The sequence below is a fragment of the Rhinoraja longicauda genome, chromosome 27 (genome assembly GCF_053455715.1).
Source record: "Rhinoraja longicauda isolate Sanriku21f chromosome 27, sRhiLon1.1, whole genome shotgun sequence".
In the NCBI taxonomy this organism is placed as follows: domain Eukaryota; kingdom Metazoa; phylum Chordata; class Chondrichthyes; order Rajiformes; family Arhynchobatidae; genus Rhinoraja; species Rhinoraja longicauda.
This window is the reverse complement of record NC_135979.1, coordinates 31428102-31450168: the sequence shown is the minus strand read 5'-3', so window position 1 is coordinate 31450168 and position 22067 is coordinate 31428102. Positions and strand designations below refer to the sequence as shown.

Sequence of the window (22067 nt, the reverse complement as noted above, 5' to 3'; positions counted from 1 at the left end):
CTGGTGCAGTGGTGGAGCTGGTGCAGTGGTGGAGCTGGTGCAGCTGGTGCAGTGGTGCAGCTGGTGCAGTGGTGGAGCTGGTGCAGTGGTGCAGTGGTGGAGCTGGTGCAGTGGTGCAGCTGTGAAGCTGGTGCAGTGGTGGAGCTGGTGCAGTGGTGGAGCTGGTGCAGTGGTGGAGCTGGTGCAGCTGGTGCAGTGGGTGGAGCTGGTGCAGTGGTGGAGCTGGTGGAGCTGGTGCAGTGGGTGGAGCTGGTGCAGTGGGTGGAGCTAGTGCAGTGGTGGAGCTGGTGCCCAATATCTCCACCCACCTGTGATGATTCCTGACCTCCAGTGCTGTCTGTGTGGAGTTTGCCCCCACTCTTCCTGTGACCATGCAGTTTTCCTCCAGGCGATTTTGTTTCCTTTCACATTCCAAACACGGTTGGTAGGTTAATTGCCCCAGTGTGTAGCTGGGTAGCAGAACCTGGGGGAGGTGATGGGAAAGTGGGAAAAATAGTGGGGACTCATACATTGATGAGACCAAGCGCAGGCTCTGTGATCGTTTAGCTGAACACCTCTGCTCAGTCCTACCTGATCTCCCCGTTGCTAAACACTCACACTTCCCCTCCCATTCCCATACTGACCTTTCTGTCCTGGGCCTCCTCCACTGTCAGAGTGAAGGCCAGCACAAATTGGATGAACAGCACCTCATATTTCACTTGGGCAGCTTAGAACCCAGTGATATGAATAACTTCAAGTAATGCCTGCTCTCCCTCTCTCTCCATCCCACCCCGTCCTAATTCTCTGACAAGTCTGACTGTCTTCTTTATCTTTGTATGCTTCGTTCTCACCTTCCCCTAGCTAACAATTATGTATTCTACATTTTCTTTGATCTACATCCCCTTTGATGTCTCATTTTCAAACCTTACTCTGTGTCTCCCTCTCCCCTTCTGAAGAAGGGTCTCGACCCAAAACATCACCTATGTATTGAATGTATGTACAGCCTCCGAGAATGTCGGGTAGAGTTTTGGAAGGAACATGTTTTAGGTATATTTATTTCTCGAATAAAGTATATTTTGAATTTTATTTTTTAATTCCTTCTATCCAGAAATGCTGCCTGTCCCGCTGAATTACTCCAGCATTTTGTGTCTATCTTGAGGTGCATAACATGTGGTTTGAGATGACTTGGCAGGCCAAAGCATGACTCTGACTTTGTGAACATTTACTCAACATCTGATGATTAATCGCCGTTGTGAATTTCCGTGAATCGTATCAGTTTGGGAGCATTGAGGAGTTTCTTATTTTCATTTTAAGTGCAATGGAATAAGTAAGACAACTTTCTGTGATGTTTAAATCTAAGAAATTATGGTAAACCAATATAACTATTATATAGTTCCAAAAATCATTGTTACGGTAATTTTACATTATCTGGAATTCAGTTTTGCTGAGGTAGTGAACTTTTAACTCTTGATTTTTTTTTGTGTGTAATTTAACTCCATTTTCTTTAATAATAAAGTTAAGTGGGGTTACTGCCCTTGAATATACAAAGGCATTCATCCAAATATTTAAAGGAAGGTCTAAAGTGGTGGGACCTTTGATTGACTTATTATTTGGTGATGGCTGTTTGAACCGAAAACAGAGGAAGAAAAATTACCTCAGTGCAATTTTTGTGCCCATGCCTCCAATTGTGCTCGATCTGAACACTCTAGGATGCAAACACTTTAATGTTTCTAAAATGAGGTCATTTTTCAATTTCAAATAAATCATTTTCCCACATCTCACATGAATACAGCAATAGTAAATGTTGAGAGGCTTTAAATTTCAACGCTATATTTTGCAACGGAGAAGATATAGTTAACCTCCAACACGTGTTCCAGACAGGTATGATAGAACGGAACAATAAACTGGAATCCACAATTGGCTGATAATTTCCTGCTGTGACCAGCTTTCATTTCAGAGCCTTTGTAGGTATCACAGTAACACTACCACGGAGCATTACTGCCACCTACTGGTCGCAGTGGTTTAGATTAGATTAACACCAAAGATAAACACAAAATGCTGGAGTAACTCAGCGGGACAAGCAGCATCTCTGTAGAGAAGGAATGGGTGACGTTTCGGTCAAGACCCTTCTTCAGACACGTCACCCATTCCTTCTCTCCAGAGATGCTGCTTGTCCCGCTGAGTTACTCCAGCATTTTGTGTCTATCTTCGGTATAAACCAGCATCTTCAGTTATGAAGAAGCGCAGAGACAGGCTCTTCGGCTCACCGAGTCTGCACCGACAGTCGCTATCCTACACACTAGGGACAATTTACAATTTTTACCAAAGCCAATTAACCTACAAACCTGTATGTCTTTGGAGTGTGGGAGGAAACCGACTGGAGCACCTGGGGAAAACCCATGCGGTCACGGTGAGAACGTACAAACTCCATACAAACAGCACCCGTGGTCAGGATCGAACTCGGGTCTCTGTCGCTGTAAGGCAGCAACTCAACTGCTATGCCACCGTGCTGCTCTCTGTGCCCCCAGTGGTATTAATCTATGGAAAACTATGAAAATGGTAAACATAGAACATAGAACATAGAAACATAGGTGCAGTAGGCCATTCGGCCATTCGAGCCAGCATTCAATATGATCATGGCCGATCATCTAAAATCAGCACCCCGTTCCTGCTTTTTCCCTATATCCCTTGATTCATTTAGCCCTAAGAGGTAAATCTAACTCTCTCTTGAAAAGGCCTCCACTGCCTTCTGTGGCAGGGAATTCCACAGATTCACAACTCTCAGGGAGAAGAAGTTTTTCCTCATCTCAGTCCTAATTGACCTACCACTTATTCTTAAACTGTGGCCCCTGGTTCTGTACTCCCCCAACATCGGGAACATTTTTCCTGCATCTAGCCTGTCCAATCCCTTAAGAATTTTATATGTTTCTATAACAATGGACAGGTATTAAGTTCTGTCCATGTTGCTTCATTGGCATGACATGACTTAAGATAAATTTCAATTTAGAACAAGACAATGCTGATTGTGTATTGATGACTGCAATTGTATAACCCGATGAATGATAGGTGTTTCTTCAATTAATAAACCAAGCGTACTTCAAATACAAGTTTAAGTAATTTATTTAAAGAAACAAGAATAGGTACATTATTCTAAAATTTACAGCAGTTGGTACTGCAATGACAAAAAAATTATTGTTATGAAAATAGTGTGATTTTGTTAAAAGAAAAGATAAGATATAGAACAGAATCTCAATGCCTAAAGGAGTCATAAGGGATGAATGGTTTGCTATTTTTACTCATTTGTAAATGCCAAAGAAATTCTATTCTAATCAGTAGATAATGTTTGTGTATTTTAGATTTTTCTTTGCTAACCTGTTTTATACAAATTGCCAAGGTGAGATCAGTAGTTACAGCTGCATGGTATCTCTGTGAAATTACTTGCAGATAAATGGCCACAAGAATATATTAGATATCATAAAATCTTACAAAACACTAAGAAGGATCAAATAAATGAAATACTGCTGAAATGGAATCAGTATGCTCACATTTTGAAACAAAAAGTGCTCATCACATTTGCTTGTTTTAAAGATTCACAAAGAGTGACAACTGGACAAGCTTCAAATCTACTAAATAATTTTGGAAAGAATACCTTTTGAATGGATTTATTTTCATTCAAACTTGTTGTGGAATTACTGCTGTGTAAATTTCATGCCTGGCGTATTGTATTTAGTAATCGGATATTAGTACGGTTTCAGGTATTGTGGTAAACATGGTGAAATTTAAACATTGCCGGTCAAGAGATTTCCATGGATCTGCCAGCACAGTGAGATTAATGGAGGTCATAATTAATGTTGAAATAAGTGATATATTGTAGCTACGTGAAACAATGCATTTACAGATGAAGTGCATCTTGGCCCAGTTCTGACAAAAAGCCTTCATATCATTGAGATTATTTCCCATAAACACCAACCTTTGCCTGTGAGGAGGTTGTACACTGTTGATGTCACAGTAGTATTGTGTATGAAAAGTCTGCTCGAAAAATTGTTTTTGCAGCAGGAAGCGATGGTTTCATTTCCTTGGAGAGATTATGCCCTCCAGTTGCGCCTGGAAGATAAAAAGATGTTTAAAAACTCCTTGCTTTTTCATCAACATTGAGACACACAATGTACTATTTCCAACAATAACCATTAGGCACCCAAGCATTAATTGGACACAGAAGCAACATGGCATTTCCAAACGCTGGGTGTTTTCAAATGTACAAATGCACTGAAATAATTCAATTGAGGCATTATGTAAATTGAATTGACATTGATTTAAAAGGGACAGACCAATTCCAATTTATTCCAGATGTAAACCTGATAGTAACACATCCACTGTGACAGGTCAAATTAGTGTTACAATGGATACACTAAGTGCCATGTTGTAATAATAACAAGCAGCCAACCTAATGATCAGTGAGTGAGGTGAATAACACGTAGCATGCCAAGTACGTAATGCTCCAATAACAGCAGATTGTGATTTCCCTAACATCTATTTATCTGTAACTTTGTATCTTGGATTGTGCTCCATGCTTCCCTTGTGCATGGTATGCAAAACCAAACATTTCACTGTGTCATGTCACGTGTGTTGATAAATTAATAAAGCATTGATCAATCCATTTTGGTGTGGATTAATCAAATTAACTGATCAAAAGCTGGTAAATTGATTGGACTAACTTTGGAGTTTAATCACACAGAATCAGATATTAAGCCAACACACAGGAAATGCAAGTTTGCTAAAGTATATTGATATATAAACTAAAAACAGAATAAAAACCAATTTCACTGTATCTTAATATGAGAATTAACCAAGGACACCAATTCTGGTTTACAAAATTGAGTGAGCATTTCCCCATAGGCAAATTAGCAATGAATAAAATGGCAATGGGTCCCAGTTACCTTCGCTGCTATCTCCACTCTCAGCTGGCACAGACAAGCTCCAGTTTAAATTGTTCGGCTCACCTTAAGTTGTTGATTGGTCCGTTTGAGGAACTGGATTTCCTCTGCGTGCTTCTTCTCTTCCACCTGTCGTCTTTCATTCTCTCTTTTCTCTATCGCTTCACACTTGGCTTTCTGTTCATTCAGCTGTCTCTCCAGGTCTTTCTTTTCTACTTCCAAATCCACGATCTAACAAGGAAAAGTTTCCAATCAGAAACCTCAACAATGTCCATTGTAATCTCAAGTACAGTTCAGTTCAGTTGAGTTTATTGTCACGTGTACTGAGGTACAGTGAAAAGCTTTTGTTACGTGCTAACTAGTCAGCGGAAAGACAAACATGATTACAATCGAGCCATTTACAGTGTACAGATACATGATAAGGGAATAACACTTAGTGCAAGGTAAAGCCAGTAAAGCCCGATCAAAGATAGTCTGAGGGTCACCAGTGTGGTGGAGAGTAGTTCAGCACTGTTCTTGAGTTGCGGTCGGATGGTTCAGTTGCCTGATAACAGCTGGAAATAAATTGTTCAGGATTAAAAACTGTCCCTGAATCTGGAGGTGTGCGTTTTCACACTTCTACATCTGTTGCCTGATGGGAGAGGGGAGAAGAGAGAGTGGCCAGGGTGTGACTGGTCCTTGATTATGCTGCTGGCCTAGCCGAGGCAGTGTGAGGTATAAATGGAGTCAGTGGAAGGGAGGTTAGAGGACTGGAGAGAGAAAGGGCAGTATTTTATAATGTAATAAAGTCTTTGCAGGTACTGGCTCTTTAAATTTCCTACCGATAACAAAATAAAATGTTTTATGATATTTTAAATATACGATATTTCAAATATAAGAGTAGTGCATTTTGCTATTCTATTCATTTTAAGAGGTATTGAGAGGGTATTAAGAGGTATTGAGAGGGGTTTATCCACTATTAGCTATTCTATCATGATCATGACCTTAAGAACAATGAACAACTTTCCAACAAGCTGTGTACAGAACAGTACAATATGTAGGAAAAAAAGTGCAGATGCTGGTTTAAATCGAAAGTAGACACAAAATGCTGGAGTAACTCAGCGAGTCAGGCATCATCTCGGGAGAAAAGGAATGGGTGATGTTTTTTTGGGTTGAGACCCTTCTTCAGACTGATGCGGTCCCGACCCCTCCATCAGTCTAAAGAAGGGTCTCGACCCAAAACGTCACCTATTTCTTCTCTCCAAAGATGCTGCCTGACCCACTGAGTTACTCCAGCATTTTGTGTCTACCTTAGAGAACAGTACAGCACAGGATCAGGCCCTTCAGCTCACAATGCCTGTGTTGAACATGATGCTGAGTTTATTCCTCTGCTGCACATGATCCACATCCCTCCATATTAAGTGGCCTATCTAAAAGATGTATAGACTCACAGTGATACAGCGTGGAAACCCTTCGGCCCAACTTGCCCACACCGGCCAACAATGTCCCAGCTACACTAGTCCCACCTGCTTGCGTTTGGTCCATATCCCTCCAAACCTGTCCTCTCCATGTACCTGTCTAACTGTTTCTTAAACGATGGGATAGTCCCTGCCTCAACTACCTCGTCTGGCAGCTTGTTCCATACACCCACCACCCTTTGTGTGAAAAAGTTACTCCTCAAATTCCTATTAAATCTTTTCCCCTTCACCTTAAACCTATGTCCTCTGGTCCTCGATTCACTGACTCTGAGCACGAGACTCTGTGTGTCTACCCGATCTATTCCTCTCATGATTTTATACACCTCTACAAGATCACCCCTCATCCTCCTGTGCTCCAAGGAATAGAGACCCAGCCTACACAACCTCTCCCTATAGTCCAGGCAACATCCTCGTAATGCATGCTAATGGTGCCAGCCGGCTGGGAAAAATGAAAGTGCCGTTACTAATCCATTGATGTGGGTGACGTGGTGATAATCTGTAACCAACAGTAAACGTTTACTCTTTTGTCCATGTCGGTTTTGCCCTCTTCTGCTTGCAGAGCTTTCCTCATGCCAAAGGCCACGCTGCTTTCGTACAGGGTCTGGTAGGCGGAGATGGTCATCCGGATCTCATCACGAACCCGCAGCAGCAGCAGCCCGCGCTCAGCACAGTTGATGGTCACCTGTCTGATCAGCTCATCTGCGGAAACACAAAGCCAGCAGAGCACAACTCAACACGGCCAGCTCAGACTCCCGCCATCCATGCTCCCCGCCCACGTCAAAGAAATACAATTCATTTGTTCTTGTTGGTTTAGTTGTGTTTACTTTAGAAATACAGCGCAGAAACAGGCCCTTCAGCCTACCGAGTCCACGCAGACCAGTGATTCCCGCTCACCAACACTATCCTACACACACTAGGGACAATTTACAAATTTCAACCAAAGCCAATTAACCTCTTTGGAGTGTGGGAGGAAACCCACGCAGGTCATGGGGACAAACGTATAAATTCCATGCAGACAGCATCCATGGAGAGAATTGGGCCCGGGTCTTTGGCTCTGTAAGGCAGCAACTCTACCGCTGTGCTACCATGCCGCCCACAACAGTATAAAAATAGTAACAAGGAATTACAGTTCATGATTTTAATGTACCTTCTGTTAAGTTAGTGCTAACTGGACCACAAAACCATTCTCTCCCACTTCAAGAAAATGGTTCTGCAGTTGTATAGCTTGCCTTTATCACACCTGACACTATATCTGAATGGCATCACTGTTGAATGGTACAGTGACATGTGTAAGTGTCTTTCCATGGGAGGCTTGATAGAAGCAATCAGGTTCTGTTAACATTTTTGATTAATCTATGCTAATCGGTTACAGGGGAATATAGATGTTAGATTTATGAGGGGAAATTTTCTTTAGCTATTGTTATACATTTGGGATTTATGCCAAGTTGGCACCAGTATATACACAACCCATATCATTGGCAAGTCTCAAACGAGTGCCAGTTCATGTTCATAAAAGCAGCTGGAGCTAAATACTGGCAGCAGGGCTGACGTCATTTGGCTTGTTTTCGTGTTTATAGCCAACCCCTGCCAAATGAAAATGTGTGTTTTCATTGTCCATTAATTAGAACATGACATCTTTATGTTACATTTTTTGCACAATAGCACCACATTTATTGCATTGTTGTTGACCTCAACGATGTTATTGATGCACAGGGTTTGTTGAGGAGACTGCCAGACTTACCAAAGCACTGTGAGTACAGCTCCCTGCGCACTGGGCATATCCCCGTCTCTCGGGCTTGCCGCTGCTGCAGCTTGATGTCCAGTTGCTCCTGCAGATGGACCACATCAATGCGAGTGCAGGGCGTGCTGGATACCTGCTGAATCCACATCTGCGAGTTCTCCGTCCATTCTCTGAAACACAAAGCAAATTGATCTGGGCTTGTTGGGCTCTTTAACTGCTTGCATATTGGCTGTCGGTTCATTTAGAGTCATAGAGAGTCATAGAATGATACAGCGCAGAACCAAGCCTTTCAATCCAACTTGCCCACACCGGCCACCATGTCCCATCTACACTAGTCCCACCTGCCTGCGTTTGGCCCGTATCCCACTAAACCTGTCCTATCCGTGTACCTGCCTAAATGGTTCTTAAACGTTGTGATAGTCCCAGCCTCAACTACCTCCTTCGGCAGCCTGTTCCATACACCCACCACCCTTTGTGTAAAAAAGTTACCCCTCAGATTCCTATTAATTCTTTTCCCCCTCACCTTAAACCTATGTCCTCTAGTACTCGATTTCCCCTACTCTGGGCAAGGGACTGTGTGCTTACCTGATCTATTCCTCTCATGATTTTGTACACCTCCATAAGATCATCCCTCATTCTCCTTCATTCCAATTAGTCCTAGCCTGCTCAACCTGGCAACATCCTCGTAAATCGTCTCTGCACCCTTTCCAGCTTGACAACATTTTTCCTTTAACATGGTGACCAAAACTGAACGCAATACTCTAAATATGTCCTCGCCAATATCTTATATAAATGCAGCATGGCATCCAGACCGCTGTACTCAATACAACACTATATTTCTTCTGGCTGGTGCTTTGATTGAGCTGGTATTTGGTGCAATTATACCAAGCCAATTAACCTACAAACCTGTACGTCTTTGGAGTGTGGGATTAAACTAGAGATCCCGGAGAAAACCTACGTGGTCACGGGGAGAACGTACAAACTCCGTACAGACAGCACTTGTAGTCAGGATCGAACCTGAGTCTCTGGCGCTGTAAGGCAGCAACTCTACCGCTGCGCTATCGTGCCGCCCAAAATTCAGCTGTGAGGTGTTCCATTTTGGTAGGGCAAACCAGGGCAGGACTTGCACAGTAAGTGATGGACCCTCTGGAGTATTGAATGACAGAGAGACCTAGCGGTCAGGTACATAGTTTGATGAACGTCGTTCTAAGACTTGCTTTCATCGGTTGAGACCCTGTGTTACAGCAATACAAGATGTTGGTAAGGCCACTTTTGGAAGGATGACATTAAAATAAATCCTCAAGGATTCTGCTGGGTCTGGAGATTTAGAGTTATAAGGAGAGGCTGGAAAGGCTTTCTTCCCTGGAGCGCAGGAGGCTGACGGATGACTTTGTAGGTACATAAAATCATGAGGAGTATAGATAAGGTGCATAATCACAGTCTTTTCCTTTGGATAGAGTAATGGAAATGAGGGGCGTAGGTTTATGGTAGGGGGGAAAGATTTAAAAGAAACCTGAGGGGCAACGCTTTTAGACAGAGGGTGGTGTGTACCTGGAATGAGCGGCCATAACACGAGGCAGAGGCAAGTGTAGTTAGGACGTTTAAAAGGCACTTGGACAGGTACATGGATAGGAGATATTTGGAGAAATGGATCAGGCGCAGGAATGTGAGATTAGCTCGGTTAATCAATTTGTCAGCATGGTCGTGGTGGGTCTGTTTCCGTGCTGTCGAGCTAAAGGACTCCATGACCTTTGGTCTATACCCACCCCTTCTACCTCCGGCGGCACGGTGGCGCAGCGGTAGAGTTGCTGCCTTACAGCGAATGCAGCGCCGGAGACTCAGGTTCGATCCTGACTACGGGTGCTGTCTGTACGGAGTTTGTACGTTCTCCCCATGACCTGCGTGGGTTTTCTCCGAGATCTTCAGTTTCCTCCCACACTCCAAAGACGTGCATGTATGGAGGTTAATTGACTGGGTAAATGTAAAAATTGTTCCTAGTGTGTGTAGGATAGTGTTAGTGTGTGGGGATCGCTGGGCGGCGCGGACTCGGTGGGTCGAAGGGCCTGTTTCCGCGCTGTATCTCTAAATCTAAACCTAAAATCTCCCCGTCCATGATTTGGAATTTCAGCCCTGTACATCTCAGTCCTGGTACGAGTTCCTGGGAAACGCCACTGCACATTACCCTCCAGTCTGAAAAATAACCTCTTGCCTCATTCTCAGGGACGGATACTTAACTGCTACAATCCCTTTTACTTTACTGCCTTCAAGGGTGGCACGGTGGCTGCCGTACAGCGCTACAGATCCGGGTTCAATCCTGATTACTGGTGCTGTCTGTACGGAGATTGTATGTTCTCCCTGTGACCTGCGTGGGTTTTTTCCAGGGGCTCTAGTTTCCTCCCACACTCCTAAGATGTACAGTTTTGTAGGTTAATTGGCTTGGTATAATTATAAATTGTTCCTAGTGTGTGTAGGATAGTTAGTGTGCAGGGATTGCTGGTAGGCGCATCCTTGGTGGGCCAAAGGGCCTGCTTCCGCACTGTATCTCTAAACTAAACTAATCTTGATGACAAGAAACACAGTTAACACAGTGTGGATATTGGTTGGTAACTCTGGATGGTGTTTCTCTCTCCACAATGCTACCTGACTTGCTGAGTATTTTCAGAATGAGGTCAGATATGTACAAGCCTCTGCCGGAAATTGATCTACTTAAACTACTAATGACTGCACACTTCAGAGATGTCAACGGCAAGTTGCAGTGAATAATCAGTGAATGAAGAGACCACAAAATCATGACAGTTCAGTTGAATTTACAAATGTGCATTAATTTAAATGGTTGTCCAACTGTATATCACAAATGCAAATAATTGTTTGTATTACTTTACATTTTTAGAAGGAAAAGAGTGCTGTTTTTGTTGTGTGTATGTTTAATTTAGTTTATTGTCACATGTACCGAGGTACAGTGAAAAGCTTTTTGTTGTATGCTATCCAGTCAGTGAAAGGTTACATGGTTTCAATCAAGCGGCCCGTTGTGTACAGATACAGGATAAAACAAATGATGTTTAGTGCAAGATAAAGTCTGTAAAATCCTGTAAAGTCCGATTAAAGATAGCCCAGGGGTCTCCAATGAGGTAGGTAGAGTGTGAGTGTGTAAGTGTGTGTGCGTGTGCGAGTGCGAGAGTGTGAGTGTGCGAGTGTGAGTGTGAGTGTGATTGTGAGTGTGAGTGTGAGAGTGTGTGTGATTGTGAGTGAGAGAGTGCGAGGGTGTGAGAGTGTGAGTGTGTGTGAGTGCGTGAGTGTGAGTGCGTGAGTGTGTGAGAGTGTGTGAGTGAGAGTGCGAGAGTGTGAGAGTGTGAGAGTGTGAGTGTGAGTGCGTGAGAGTGTGAGTGTGAGAGTGTGAGAGTGTGTGTGATTGTGAGTGAGAGAGTGCGAGAGTGTGAGAGTGTGAGTGTGTGTGTGTGTGAGTGTGTGAGTGCGTGAGTGTGTGAGTGCGTGAGAGTGTGAGTGAGAGTGCGAGAGTGTGAGTGCGTGTGCGTGAGAGTGTGAGTGAGAGTGTGTGAGTGTGTGTGCGTGTGCGTGTGCGTGTGCGTGAGAGTGTGAGTATGTGTGAGAAGGATACCACCAGGAAATGCTGCCCATTGAGAGGTGGGTAAAGGTGGGATATTTCAGTGCAACTGGGCTTTGCTGCTGGACCTCAGCAACAGAACCAACAGCAGATTTGACATTTTTGATCTGTCAGTAAACATGGGGTTTCTGTCCTGAACCATGGCTTGATTTTCTGAGCTACGGTGAGGGCATAGCAGAAATATTGTGCCTCATTTAAAAGATTTATGGACTGCTAAATGCCACGTATTTCAGATTGTTCTACTTCTGGAATGAAGGTTATGTAGGCTGAACGATTTCCCAGGCCCTGTCAAGTTGCAGCTCTTCAGCAGGGAGTTTATTGGAAAAAAGGTGCGATGCCACAAAGCAATTGGAAAGACTGAAAAAGCATTGGAAAAATGACACAGCCTGGTTTTACATCAGTCCACATTATCATTTGTCTGTTGTAGACTTACTGGACACCTTCATGTAGTAGAGGTACGATGGAGTTGAATTTCTGACGCAGTCTAAATTGTGACTCTCCATTAACAGAACATTGAACAGGCCTTTTGGCCAAATTGTCTGTTCAAAACATGATGCCAAGTTAAAATAATCTTTGGATGCATGTGATCGTTATCCCTCCATTCCATTCATTTCCATGTGCCTATCCAAGAGCCTCTTAAATGCCACAATAGTATCTGCCTCCACCACCACCCCTGCCAGCACTTCCCAGGCACCCACAACCCGTGCAAAAAACGTCCACACATCTCCTTTAAATGTTGCCACTCTCACCTTAAAGCTATGCCCTCTAGTCTTTGACATTTCCACCCTGGGAAGAATGTTCTGACTGTCATAATTTTATATACCTGTAACAGGTTTCCCCTCAGCCTCCGATGTACCAGAGAAAACAATCCAAGTTTTTCCAACCTTTCCTTTTGGCTAATACCCTCTAATACAGACAGTATTCTGGACCCAACCCAATTCTGAAACCTCTTCAAAGACATCATCAGTGAGATGATAAAAGGCATCATGGGCCCTGGTGCTGCTCCTGGTTGCATGTTGTATAGCACATGCCCATCTGCCTCTCGATAAACTGAACTACAGCTTCATTCAGGGAATAACTCGTTGGTACTGGGAGAAGATGACGTGAGACCTTCAGCTGTTATGGTGATCAGGTATGTCTCAGAGTTTCCCTGGCATAGTACATTTTCCAGATTTAGGAAATAAGATGCTAATTTTTTTTTGTCTGATATTGTTCTTCGCCAAGTTTCAGAATTTCAAGCAGAGATACTCCTAACTCAGTCATCGAGCTGCAATACACATACAATGCTTGTGTGGGTGCACATTCAGAGATCACGTTCCAAATCACAGCCAGTGTGCTCAGTGAATTGAATGAGAGATTGGGCCTTACACGGAACATCCATAAAATACTCTCCACACAGGATACAAATAGAAAAGGCTGAAACAAAATTAATCTGAAATACGCTATCAAGCAAACAATTAAATGGATTATATAATGTCATCACTTTTTGTGGACTGGAATCCTTATACCTACAGTATCTGCCAAAGGCCAAGTGACCTGCCAGATAATTCCAACTGTCTTACCTGGGTGGTAAAATTGCGTTTAAAATCTCCTCAGTCTGCTTGGTGATATCCACGGCAATCGCTTTGGGCTTTGGAGGACTTGGAATAGGTGATGTAGATATGGGTTGCTGGGGACTCACCTTCAATGCACGTGCCTGGAATTACAAACAAAATAACTAATGCAGCTCAGACCCTGAGAGTATTGTAATCCCAGCAACCACTAATCACGGCACATGAGTTGAAGGAGAAATACTCTGATAACAAATTAAAAGTCAGGAGTTAAAATGTCAGTCTGGAAAAAAAGAAATGATTATGGCGAGTCTGGAGGCTCGTTCTTTGTTGAAGAAGTTTATTGCGACAGCAATATTCGATCACAAAGTATAACGAACGAGATTACAGACAACCATTAATTCTAACTGTTCACTTCGAAGACCACACGTGACGACGCTGTCCAATCAGCGGGCTCAACTCCCTGAACCAATCCCTATGGTCGCACCCACACGTGACCTTGCTGGCCAATCTGAGGGTTCGACTCCCAGGACCAATCTCTATGGTCGCTACATGACTCCCCCCAGAACTCGAGGTACGGAACCTAGCAGGGAGCCGGATTTCGCGACCAGAACGAGTAAGGAGAGGGGCTGTCGGAACCACAGGGGCGGGTGGCCCTGGACCGGGTGGAACTGCAGGAGGATGGCCCCGCCGAGGCGGTTGGCCGACCAGGACAGGGCGGTCCTGATCCAAGTGCGCAGGTTTGAGCCTGGACACCGAGACGAGCTCACTCCTGCCGCCCACATCCAAGGTGAAGGTGACCGTCCCTTTACGCAACACGCGGAACGGGCCTTCATAGACCCTCTGCAACGGGGAACGATGGGCATCTCTACGCAGAAACACAAACTCACAGTCCTTCAAGGCAGGTGGTTCGTGTACCATGAAACACCCATGACGCGAAGTAGGAACGGGAGCCAGGGAACCCACGCGTGCCCGGAGTGATGCCAAAACCGACGGAACTGAAGGCTGCTGACCAGAGGACGCCGGCAGGAAATCCCCGGACACTCGAAGTGGCGAGCCATATACTAGTTCCGCGGACGAAGCACCGAGATCCTGCTTAGGAGCAGTCCGGATGCCCAAAAGGACCCAGGGAACTTGGTCTACCCAGTCCGGGCCTTCCAGCCGTGCACTGAGGGCCGCCTTAAGTTGCCGGTGGAACCTCTCCACGAGCCCATTAGCCTGTGGGTGGTACACCATGGTGTGCTGCAACCGGGAGCCGTACAGCTCCGCCAGTGTGGCCCAGAGGGTAGAGGTGAACTGGGATCCCCCGTCAGTGGTAATGACGGACGGAACACCGAAACGGGCCACCCAATGGAGGGCCAGGGCCCGGGCACAAGAGGCAGCGGAGGTATCGGACAACGGGAAAGCCTCCGGCCACCGGGTGAATCGATCCACCACTGTGAGCAGATGAGTGTAGCCCCGGGAGGAAGGTAAAGGTCCAACTAAATCCACATGAATATGGAAAAAACAGACCGCTGGAATCGCAAACTCTTGCACCGGGGGTTGAACATGGAGGTGAACTTTAGCGGTCTGGCAGGGAACGCAGGAATGGGCCCAAGCGGCTACCTGCTTTCGCAGGCCATGCCACACAAATCGAGCGGCCACTAAGGCAGAGGTGGAGCGGATGGACGGGTGCGCCAGCCCGTGAATGGCATCAAACACCCGGCGCTGGAGGGAGGCCGACACTACCGGCCTGGGACGGGGAAGGGAAACATCACACCAGACTTTTGTGCCCGCAGGCCCGCAGGCCACCTGAGCCAACTTCAACCCCGAAGTGGCGGACCGGTATGCCGAGGCGGTGTCTGCCAGGAGCTGTGCCTCCGCAAGCTGCTGGGGATCCACCTCGCAGTCCACCGCTGAAATGGGGGAAACAGCTGGCCGGGACAGGGCGTCAGCAACGGCATTAAGCTTACCAGCGACATGACGGACATCGGTGGTAAACTCAGAGATGGCAGTCAGGTGCCGCTGCTGGCGGGCCGACCATGGGTCGGACAATTTGGAAAAAGCAAAAGTCAACGGTTTGTGGTCCGTAAAGGCCACAAACGGGCGGCCTTCTAGGAAATACCTAAAGTGACGGACAGCTAAATAGAGAGCCAGAAGCTCTCGGTCAAAGGCGCTATACTTCAGCTCAGCCGAACTCAGCTGTCGGCTGAAAAACGCCAAGGGCTGCCAAAGGCCACCCACCTGCTGTTCCAAAACCCCTCCCACCGCCACGTCCGACGCATCGACCGTCAGGGCCGTGGGGGCGGAGGCGCTCGGGTGGACAAGCATGGTGGCGTCTGCCAGAGCCGCTTTAGCTGCTGCAAAGGCCGACTCAGCGGCCGCGGACCATTCTAACTCCACAGGTTTGCCCGCGAGACACTGGAAGAGCGGGCGCATGACCCATGCTGCTGCCGGGACAAACCTTTGGTAGAAGTTCACCATGCCCACGAACTCCTGCAACCCCTTCACAGTGGTGGGCCGCGGGAATGCACGGATAGCCTCCACATTCTCGGGCAAAGGGGTGGCGCCGGCAGGGGTGATGCGGTGCCCTAAGAAATCAAGGGAATGGAGGCCAAATTGACACTTGGAGGGTTGGATGATGAGCCCGTGGTCTTGGAGCCGCCGGAATACGGTCCGCAAGTGGGCCAGGTGTTCCTGCTCCGAGGGGCTGGCGACCAGGATATCATCTAAATAAATGAAAACAAAAGGCAAATCTCGACCAACACGGTCCATGAGTCGCTGGAAAGCCTGTTATTTAAACCGAAAGGCATACGCAACCATTCGAACAACCCGAACGGAGTGATCGTGGCAGTCTTTGGTATGTCCTCCGGGCGCACAGGGATCTGGTGGTGGCCCCGCACCAAATCGATCTTGGAGAAAACCACAGTGCCTTCCAGACCAGACGAGAAGTCTTGGAGGTGCGGTATGGGGTAGCGGTCGGCCGTGGTGACGGCATTGAGGCACCGATAATCGCCGCATGGTCTCCACCCCCCAGATGCTTTGGAGACCATATGCAACGGCGAGGCCCACGGGCTGTCGGACTGACGGACAATGCCCTTTCATTCCATCTTCCTGAATTCTGCCCGCGCCACCACCAACTTGTTGGGTGGTAACCTCCTGGCCCGAGCGAAAACGGGGGGGCCCCTCGGTGCGGATGTGGTGGACTACGCCGTGCCGGGCAAAAGATGCGTCGAACCGCTGGACGAGCAGCTCCGGAAACTCCGCCAGGACTGCAGCATACGGGTCGGGGGCCGCGACGACGGCCTGGACAGTCGGGCTGGGCGGGGTGGCGGCCGGTGGAGCGGCGGGCTCATCGCTGCTGGTGGAGGATCGAAGGCCGTTACCGCGGACATCGGGGACTAGTGAAAAGGCCCAGAGGAAATCTGCACCCAGGATCGCCTGACCGACTTCCGCGATGATGAATGGCCATTCATACGTGCGGATGCCTAAAGGCAGGGACATTGTCCGCGTACCGTACGTGCGGATGGGGCTGCCATTAACCGCGATGAGGGTAGGCCCTGTCTTACCCGATCGGGTCTCGAGGTCGGTCGGCGGCACGATGCTGACTATGGCTCCCGTGTCGACCAAAAATTCCGTGTCCATGAATCGATCTCGGACGTAGAGGCGTCGGTTCTGGCCAATCGCAACCGCCTCTATGTACGATCGGCCGAGGCATTTCCCGAGAAGGTGCAGGGTGAGCGGCAGTTGCGGGCTTCTCCACCCCATCGTAGATGGTAATAACACCAGCCGCGCTTGTGCGGATTCTTTTTGCAGGCTTTTGAAGAAATGGCGGGAGACGCGGCGCCATCTTGATGCCACTGTGGCCCACCCGCTGATGCCGAGACCTTGTTGATCGAACTGTTTCTTTTTGATTTGGAAGCCATGAGCGCATCAGCTTTCTCTGCATATGCCACGGGGTCCTTAAAAGAAGAATCCGTGAGCATGAGCTTGACATCTTCGGGAAGCTGCTCTCGGAATGCCTGCTCGAACATGAGGCAATCCGTGTGTTCACCTGCTAGCGCCAACATTTCGGCCATGAGAACGGACGGCAGCCGATCTCCGAGATCCGGTAGGTGCATCAGCCTCTTAGCTCGGTCATGCCTACTGAATCCGAAGGTCCGTAACAAGAGTACCTTCAGTGCCTCGTACTTGTCTTCTGCAGGAGGGTTGACGATGAACCGCATCACCCGCGCGGACATCTCCGGTGGTAGGGCGCTGACGAGGTAATAGTACTTTGTCGCGTCCGTTGAGATGTTTCTTAGGTGAAACTGGGCATGGACAAACTAAGATTGTGGTTGATGTGCCCAAAACGACGGAAGGTGAACGCTGACCAATCTCTATGGTCGCTACATGATAATGTTTTGGGCTCTTCAGACTCTGACACGTCACCTATTCTCGTCTGTTCATTTTCAAGACATGACGGTTCTGAGCAGCAGTAGTCCAGTTCTCAATCTGTTAATGGAATGAGACTTCCAACCGTGTGCACATACCTCCTAATGTTTCCATGTCACTCTTAGTAACTGCACGGCTTATCTGACTTGTAAACAAACACAAGAGGAAACTGACTGTAATCCAGTTCTTGACATGCAGTCGTCACTATAATCCATCTCACAAAGATAATGCTTTATTGATCACACAAATCTTGGAAATCTGTCCATTTTGCCAGACTAATTCTCTCCATATTTATATTTTCAGCTTTCTTCTATTTAAAATGTTGCTGGACCTCAAGTAGCTTTGTTCATTGTTCAGATACGCTGCCAGATTTGAAAGCATTTTAGAGCAGTTAATTCATTCCTTCAAAACTAACCATCCCCATGGTTATCATGTTAAGTGAAACACATAACAAAAAAGAACAACATTCAATCTCAAGCCCATCTTGGAGTCCATGGTCCCATGTTGTTTCAATAGCTGTTTCAAGTTGAATGTTAGTCAACTAGATACACTTAATGCTCATAAATATTACTTCAAATAGACAGATCCCTTTAGAAGCCAAAAATAATTGTAGCCAAAGGATAGAAAAAACAACCGTGATTACATGAACTGCCTAAACTATGTGCAACTCCCTGAATGTAGGACATTTCATCAGAAAGGCCAATGGGCCATAATCTCCTTGGCCATTGGTTTCCTCATATTGGGACTGTATCCCAATCAGTAAAGGAACAACTGTAGGCACGATGAGGTGAATGTTCCATAAAAAGTGCAAGAGGAACGCAACAAGTCAGGCAGCATCTGTGGAAGGAAACAGACAGAGGATGTTTTGGGTCGGGACTTTTCTTCAGACTGATGAAGATGAATGCGTGGTTGAGTTTGGCATGGTGTTGCAGTTGGAAGATTTAGCAGATCTTTGCCAAGCAAGCTGGCCCTCAGCTTACCTTTTGGCTTAGTTTAGAGATACAACGCGGAAACAAGCCCTTCGGCCCACCCTGTCTGCACCAGCCAGCAATATCTGCACTCTAACATTATCCTACACACATTAGGGACAGTTTACAATTTTACCAAGACAATTAACCTACAAAACGGTACGTCGTTGGAGTGTGGTAGGAAACCTGAGCTCCCGGGAAAACCCACGCATGTCACGGGGATAACGTACAAACTCCGTACAGACAGCACCAGTAGTCAGGATTGAACCCGGGTCACTGGTGCGGTAAGGCAGCAACTCTACCACTGCGTCACTGTGCCACCACCATTCTGCAGGCCTTGCATGCCCTCATAATGCAACCATTTGATGGACTCATTTCTTGAGAATAGACAATAGACAATAGACAATAGGTGCAGGAGGAGGCCATTCAGCCCTTCAAGCCAGCACTGCCATTCAATGTGATCATGGCTGACCATTCACAATCAGTACCCTGTTCCTGCCTTCTGCCCATACCCCCTGACTCCGCTATCTTTAAGAGCTCTATCTAGCTCCCTCTTGAAAGCATCCAGAGAATTGGCCTCCACTGCCTTCTGAGGCAGAGAATTCCACATATTTACAACTCTCTGACTGAAAAAGTTTTTCCTCATCTCCGTTCAAAATGGCCTACCCCTTATTCTTAAACTGTGGCCCCTTGTTCTAGACTCCCCCAACATTGGGAACATGTTTCCTGCCTCAAATGTGTCCAATCCCGTAATAATCTTATATGTTTCAATAAGATCCCCTGTCATCTAAATTCCAGCATATACAAGCCTAGTCGCTCTAGTCTTTCAATATATGACAGTCCAACCATTCCGGGAATTAACCTAGTAAACCTACGCTGCACGCCCTCAATACCAAGAATATCCTTCCTCAAATTTGGAGACCAAAACTACACACAGTACTCCAGGTGCAGTCTCACTAGGGCCCTGTACAACTGTAGAAGGACCTCTTTGCTCCTATACTCAACTCCTCTTGTCATAAAGGCCAACATGCCATTAGCTTTCTTCACTGCCTGCTGTACCTGCATGCTAACTTTAAGTGACTGATGAACAAGGACACCCAGATCTCTTTGTACTTCCCCATTTCCTAACTTGACACCATTCAGATAATAATCTGCCTTCCTGTTCTTTCCACCAAAGTGGATAACCTCACATTTATCCACATTAAACTGCATCTGCCATGCATCCGCCCACTCACACAACCTGCCCAAGTCACCCTGCAACCTCATAGCATCCTCCTCACAGCCCCCCAGCTTTGTGTCATCCGCAAATCTGCTAATGTTACTTTTAATCCCTTCATCTAAGTCTTTAATGTATATTGTAAATAGCTGCGGTCCCAGCACCGAGCCTTGCGGTACCCCACTAGTCACTGCCTGCCATTCTGAAAGGGACCCTTTAAGCCCGACTCTTTGTTTCCTGTCTGCCAACCAATTTTCTATCCATGTCAGTACCCTACCCCCAATACCGTGCTCTAATCTTGCCCACTAATCTGCTTTGTGCGACCTTATCAAAGGCTTTCTGAAAGTCCAGGTACACTACATCCACTTGTCCATTTTGCTAGTTACATCTTCAAAAAACACCAGAAGATTAGTCAAGCATGATTTCCCCTTCATAAATCCATGCTGACTCGTAACGATCCTGTTACTACTATCCAAATGTTCCACAATTTCGTCTTTTATAATTGACTCCAGCATCTTCCCCACCACCGATGTCAGGCTAACTGGTCTATAATTTCCCGTTTTCTCTCTCCCTCTTTTCTTAAAAAGTGGGATAACATTAGCTACTATCCAATCCACAGGAACTGATCCTGAATCTATTGAACATTGGAAAATGATCACCAATGCGTCCACGATTTCTAGAGCCTTAAGTACCCTGCTGCTGTACTTGGTGCTGTAGCTAGTGCAGCATCTGAGTGCTGTATCTGGTGCTGTACTTGGTGCTGTAGCTGGTGCTGTAGCTAGTGCAGCATCTGGGTGCTGTACCTGATGCTGTATCTAGTAGAGTACCTCGTGCTGTACCCGATGCTGTACCTTTTGCTTTACCAAGTGCTGTACCTGGTGCTCTACCTGGCGATGTACGTGGTGGTGTACCTGATGTCAGGCTAACTGGTCTATGATTTCCCGTTTTCTCTCTCCCTCCTTTCGTAAAAAGTGGGACAACATTAGCTACCCTCCAATCCACAGGAACTGATCCTGAATCTATAGAACATTGGAAAATGATCACCAATGCGTTCATGATTTCTAGAACCACTTCCTTAAGTACCCTGGGATGCAGACCATCGGGCCCTGGGGATTTATCAGCCTTCAGTCCCATCAGTCTACCCAACACCATTTCCTGCCTAATGTGAATTTCCTTCAGTTCCTCCGTCACCCTAGGACCTCTGTCCACTTGTACATCTGGGAGATTGTTGGTGTCTTCCTTAGTGAAGACAGATCCAAAGTACCTGTTCAACGTCTGCCATTTCCTTGTTCCCCATAATAAATTCACCTGCTTCTGTCTTCAAGGGACCCACATTTGTCTTAACTATTTTTTTCTCTTCACATACCTAAAGAAGATTTTACTATCCTCCTTTTATATTCTTGGCTAGCTTACCTTCGTACCTCATCTTTTCTCCCCATATTGCCTTTATAGTTATCTTCTGTTGCTCTTTAAAAGAGTCACAATCTTCTGGCTTCCCACTCATCTTTGCTATGTTATACTTCTCCTTTATTTTTATACTGTCCTTGACTTCCCATGTCAGCCACGGTCGCCTCTTACTCTCCTTAGAATCTTTCTTCCTCTTTGGAATGAACTGATCCTGCACCTTCTGTATTATTCTCAGAAATACCTGCCATTGTTGTTCCACTATCTTCCCTGCTAGGGTATCTTTCCAGTCAACTCTGGCCAGCTCCTCCCTCATGCCTCCATAGTCCCTCTTGCTCAACTGCAATACTGACACTTCCAATTTTCCCTTCTCCCTCTCAAATTGTAGATTAAAACTGATCATATTATGATCGCTACCTCCTAATGGCTCTTTTACCTTGAGTTCCCTTATCAAATAATAATAATAATAATAATGCATTACATTTATATAGCGCTTTTCATACACTCAAAGACACTTTACAGGGATTTAAAGAACATAGGCAAGTGAATAAATAGATAAATAAGTAAACGAACAGAGAAAGGAGACAGAAGGTGAGGTGACCTTCAGTGGTTGAAGGCAGTACTGAACAGGTGAGACTTCAGTGATGTTTTGAATGTGGTGAGTGAGGAGGAGTCTCTGACGGTTTGGGGTAGTGAGTTCCATAGGGTGGGAGCAGCGATGGAGAAAGCCCTGTCCCCCCAGGATCTGAGTTTGGTCCGGATGGGGGGGGATAGGAGATTGGC

The 22067-nt window shown here is 46.3% G+C and overlaps 1 protein-coding gene across 1 annotated transcript in view; it reads right to left on the bottom strand.

The window, feature by feature from the left end:
- Positions 1 to 3161: 3161 nt before the first annotated feature.
- dnali1 (dynein, axonemal, light intermediate chain 1) overlaps positions 3162 to 22067 on the bottom strand; it is a 34064-nt gene continuing 15158 nt past the window's right edge. Inside the window, exons 2-6 of the mRNA XM_078422938.1 lie at positions 13296 to 13429; positions 8112 to 8281; positions 6891 to 7069; positions 4980 to 5144; positions 3162 to 4083 (exon numbers count right to left, since the gene is read on the bottom strand). Of these exons, the coding sequence (XP_078279064.1) occupies positions 4048 to 4083; positions 4980 to 5144; positions 6891 to 7069; positions 8112 to 8281; positions 13296 to 13429 (684 nt within the window). The 3' untranslated portion in view covers positions 3162 to 4047. The remainder of the gene's footprint in view (positions 4084 to 4979; positions 5145 to 6890; positions 7070 to 8111; positions 8282 to 13295; positions 13430 to 22067) is intronic.